The sequence below is a fragment of the Gregarina niphandrodes genome (assembly GCF_000223845.1).
Source record: "Gregarina niphandrodes unplaced genomic scaffold scaffold00076, whole genome shotgun sequence".
Classification (NCBI taxonomy): Eukaryota; Apicomplexa; class Conoidasida; order Eugregarinorida; family Gregarinidae; genus Gregarina; species Gregarina niphandrodes.
In genome coordinates this window covers 23,749-27,265 of record NW_011645842.1, presented here as the reverse complement: position 1 = coordinate 27,265, position 3,517 = coordinate 23,749, and the positions used below count along the sequence as shown (strand labels likewise).

General features: G+C 51.2%; 3 protein-coding genes across 3 annotated transcripts; 1 reads left to right on the top strand and 2 right to left on the bottom strand.

Moving 5' to 3' along the window:
- Positions 1-175: 175 nt before the first annotated feature.
- GNI_186530 (hypothetical protein) lies at positions 176-472 on the top strand (the record flags this gene model as incomplete). Its single annotated transcript, XM_011135316.1, has 1 exon — positions 176-472. One exon carries the CDS (start codon positions 176-178, stop codon positions 470-472), a length of 297 nt encoding a protein of 98 aa, XP_011133618.1.
- A 43-nt stretch (positions 473-515) lies between these two features.
- GNI_186520 (putative RNA-directed DNA polymerase) lies at positions 516-1,181 on the bottom strand (the record flags this gene model as incomplete). Its single annotated transcript, XM_011135315.1, has 1 exon — positions 516-1,181. The coding sequence occupies one exon, from the start codon at positions 1,179-1,181 to the stop codon at positions 516-518; it is 666 nt and encodes a 221-aa protein (XP_011133617.1).
- Positions 1,182-2,416: 1,235 nt separating this feature from the next.
- GNI_186510 (hypothetical protein) lies at positions 2,417-3,307 on the bottom strand (the record flags this gene model as incomplete). The annotated part of the gene is made up of 1 exon (XM_011135314.1): positions 2,417-3,307. One exon carries the CDS (start codon positions 3,305-3,307, stop codon positions 2,417-2,419), a length of 891 nt encoding a protein of 296 aa, XP_011133616.1.
- Between the last annotated feature and the right edge of the window lie 210 nt (positions 3,308-3,517).

The window sequence follows — 3,517 nt, the reverse complement described above, 5'->3', positions numbered from 1 at the left end:
CAGCGTACTGAGTCCTCAAGCGGCTGCAGATGCCGGGCTGGTACGACCGGCGCGGCTCATTGAAGCTAACACGGTGGTGGGGAAATCCTTACTGCCTGTACATGACAATGTGGTCACAGAAGTCAAGGATCGGACGCGTCGCGTAGACTACGCCGTGGCGATAAACCCAGATACGATGAGCCCAGATACGATGAGTTTGTTAAGCTTCAGGGACTACCGGAGATTCATGAACGAGGCTGATGTCTACCACGTGGACTACGAGGACCGCTTAGCTCAGAAGAAGGTACAGGAGAGCGTTCCTGTGATCATAGGCGAGGAAGCCGAAGCAAAGAGCCGTAAAGAACAGCAAGACGCGTTTGTACGAGGAACGAAGCACCTGAGTGAAGAGGATCGTGACTTGTTGTGGGCGCTGGTATTAAAGTATGAGCAGGCATGGCTCGCGCCGCGGGTTGGCACGTTGGTTACAAAGTGAAGTTCGAGGTCACGGGTAAACCGTTCAAAGCGAGATTTCGACATTACGAGCCAAGCCAAAGGGAAGAGCTGAGCCGACAGATCGAGGCACAGCCGACACGTTTCCATTTCTGGTCTGGGATAGACAGTGTATGGTTGTTCAACGTATAACCTAGTAGATCTGTACAGTTAAGTTGAGACTTCTCAGTGTTGATTTGGAAGTTTTGCTTGGCTAGATAGTCGATGGTTTGCTGGTATCGGCGTTTAAGTTGTTGTGGATCGGAAGCGGCCACGAATATGTCATTTTGGTAGTACCTTATGTCGTGTGCGAAAGGTAGCTTGCTCAGTAGTATGCCCATTACACCATGAAAGTGTTTGGGAGCATTTGTTGCGCCCATTGGCATCGTGGTATATGCGTAATAGCTTCCTTCTAACTCGAAAGCATAGGCTCCGATTTGGTCGTCAGCGAGTGGTATAGAGTGAAACGCCTTCTTTAGATCTATCTTCGCTAGATACGGTTGCTGTGCGGCCCGTGTCACTATTGGCCAGCAGCCCTGAACGTTTGGGAATCTGCCGTCAGTCGTAATGAAAGGTAGTAAAGGTCGGCAGTCGTGCGTTATTCGTTCGTTAACTATCCGGACGGGTAGTGTAAAGTTAGGCTTATGTTGTAGCTTGCGGATCTTTCCCTGTTGTAGCAGGTTCTGTCCGGCTGGGTTTTTGGGGGAAGACATATCTATCACTTAACATTCCGCCGTTACGTATAATGAGTGTCCGAGGGGAGGGGGGAGAGTCTGACAGCGAGAAGTGACGGTAGGTCAGCGGGTTGACGAGGTTGGGTCTACACAGACACGCCCGGTCCACGAGCTACTCAGCTCAAGTGGTGAGCGGGATCGTTATTTGTGGACACCGACATTTTTCGGCGACCGAAACGAGTCCAAAAAAAATGTTTTTTTGATGAGAATATGTCGGAAAGAGTGGCCGCCCGGACGCACGTACACTCTACAACTACTTCAAGCCCTATTACTCCACGTAGTGAAGTGGGTGACGAATCAACGTGGACAGAAGGGCTAGCGCACTGGCACCACCATGTGAGTTGAACAAGTCAAGGCGAAGATGCACTAGCGAGAATGATAGGATGCTGTGGGAGTTGGCTGCGAAGGGGATGTCGAAGAGGTACTACACAAGTATGAGAGCCGCGGGTGCCCGATATTGGGGCGGTAGGTCATGGTGACAGTCCGGCGACGCAGTAAGGGCATACGGAGCCTCTCCCCCTCTGGGATAGTTCCGTTACCCATGGAAAGTTCGACTGGCTGCCGACCTTTCTTTCAACGAGGTTATCCCACCCGGGGCGACAAGAGGTGGACTGGACGAAGTTCTGCGACGATTGGATGGGTCTCGACAGGGTAAACCAAGATGGTTCGGATACTTGTCCGGAACGTTTGTCCGGGTCAGGGGTCCGATCCGAACGTTATCTTTGGGGTAGGTGTCCGAACGCTTTTGGGTTATCTGATCGAGACTCACTCAGATCTAGAGCAGGGCAACATTCCTGGGTATGATGCCGGGGGGGAGGGACAGCGCCAGGCCTTTATTATTATTTTCGCGCCTGAAGGATACAACACCCTGTGTGCACTCTGGATCATTAATTGCACTGAGGTGAGCTCGCATTGCACGCTCTCTAAAGTCCGTTTCCCTTGCATACCTGCTAGTTAAAAAAATACTACATTACAATTCCGCTAATCCTCCCGATGCCGTCTCCTACGACCTTCGGCCCTTCTCTAACATTCAACAAAATAATCTTCATGGCTGATTGACTTCTTGCTTTATTTACCGAGTAACAAACGTGTACGGGTCCACTCTTCCATCTACTCTTCTCTCTGCTTCTTAGAGATACGTCCCTGGAAGCCAGATTCGCTCCCGCGGGATACCCAGTAGACTGTTGAAAAGTTACGAACAGGTACAATCCAGGTTAACTGCAGAACGGCTGCTGACCGTTGATGCACTTTATCAGATCCTCGCCTGTCTTCAACTTCAGGTCTGAACACCACATACTCAAGGGATTACCAGGAGCATAACTGGTGCAGAATTCACGACATGCATCGACCCATTGGGGCTCCGCCTTAATCTTAGCCTCACACTTCTTAACCATTTCCTCGGAGTCATTCCCTTTCTTTGTGGTAGTAGTTCTCATACCCTTGGTGGTAGTAATCTTAGGCTCTGTCTTGGTTCTGGTCGTCTCAGGCTCGGTCTTGGTTCTGGTCGTCTTAGGCTCAGCCTTGGTTCTGGTCGTCTTAGGCTCAGCCTTGGTTCTGGTCGTCTTAGGCTCGGTCTTGGTTCTGGTCGTCTTAGGCTCGGTCTTGGTTGTAGTGGCGGGTTCGCTATTGGTCGTAGTGGCGGGTACGGTGGTATCATTTCCCTTACCGCCGCAGGCTACGCGTTCGAAGGTGATGGGAGCGTTCTGCACAGTACAGCTGATGTTCTTATCGCCTTCGATGATTCCGTACTCACACTTCTCGGGTTCAGGGGCGCAGACGCCAGTCCCGGCACAGACGTACGGACACAAGTTAAGCCACGCGGCCTGTCCCATCTCGAACTTGGTTTCGGAACCATTGGTGTCAAGCGTCCTCAAGTAAGTGGTCTTCACCTGTCCGCCATCATACTTCATGTCTACCTTATAGCAGTTACCACAGTTCTCTTTATTCACATCCCAGCCTGCATTAAAGGTAGACAGGCACGGCCGATCAGCCGACTCACCACATGGTCCATCAATCTCCCAAGTCTCCACGGGATGATCGCAAGCTCCAATGTCACCCTCGTAGTAAATATGACAACGACCTAAACATGATTGAGATTGACCCATCGGGTCTGAGCCAGAGACACAAGTACCGTCACTGAACTCGGCAACGGCAACAACACTCAACAGAACAAGTTTCATCTCTCTCTTCCTCAACGGTCCTTCGAAATACAACACACAAATTGATGAATAAAATAGTCCACTGAGTCTACCCCAGAAATGAAGCAAGAGGAAGACTGCACGTCCCCCCCCCGGTCGCCCGCCTCCCCGTTCCCC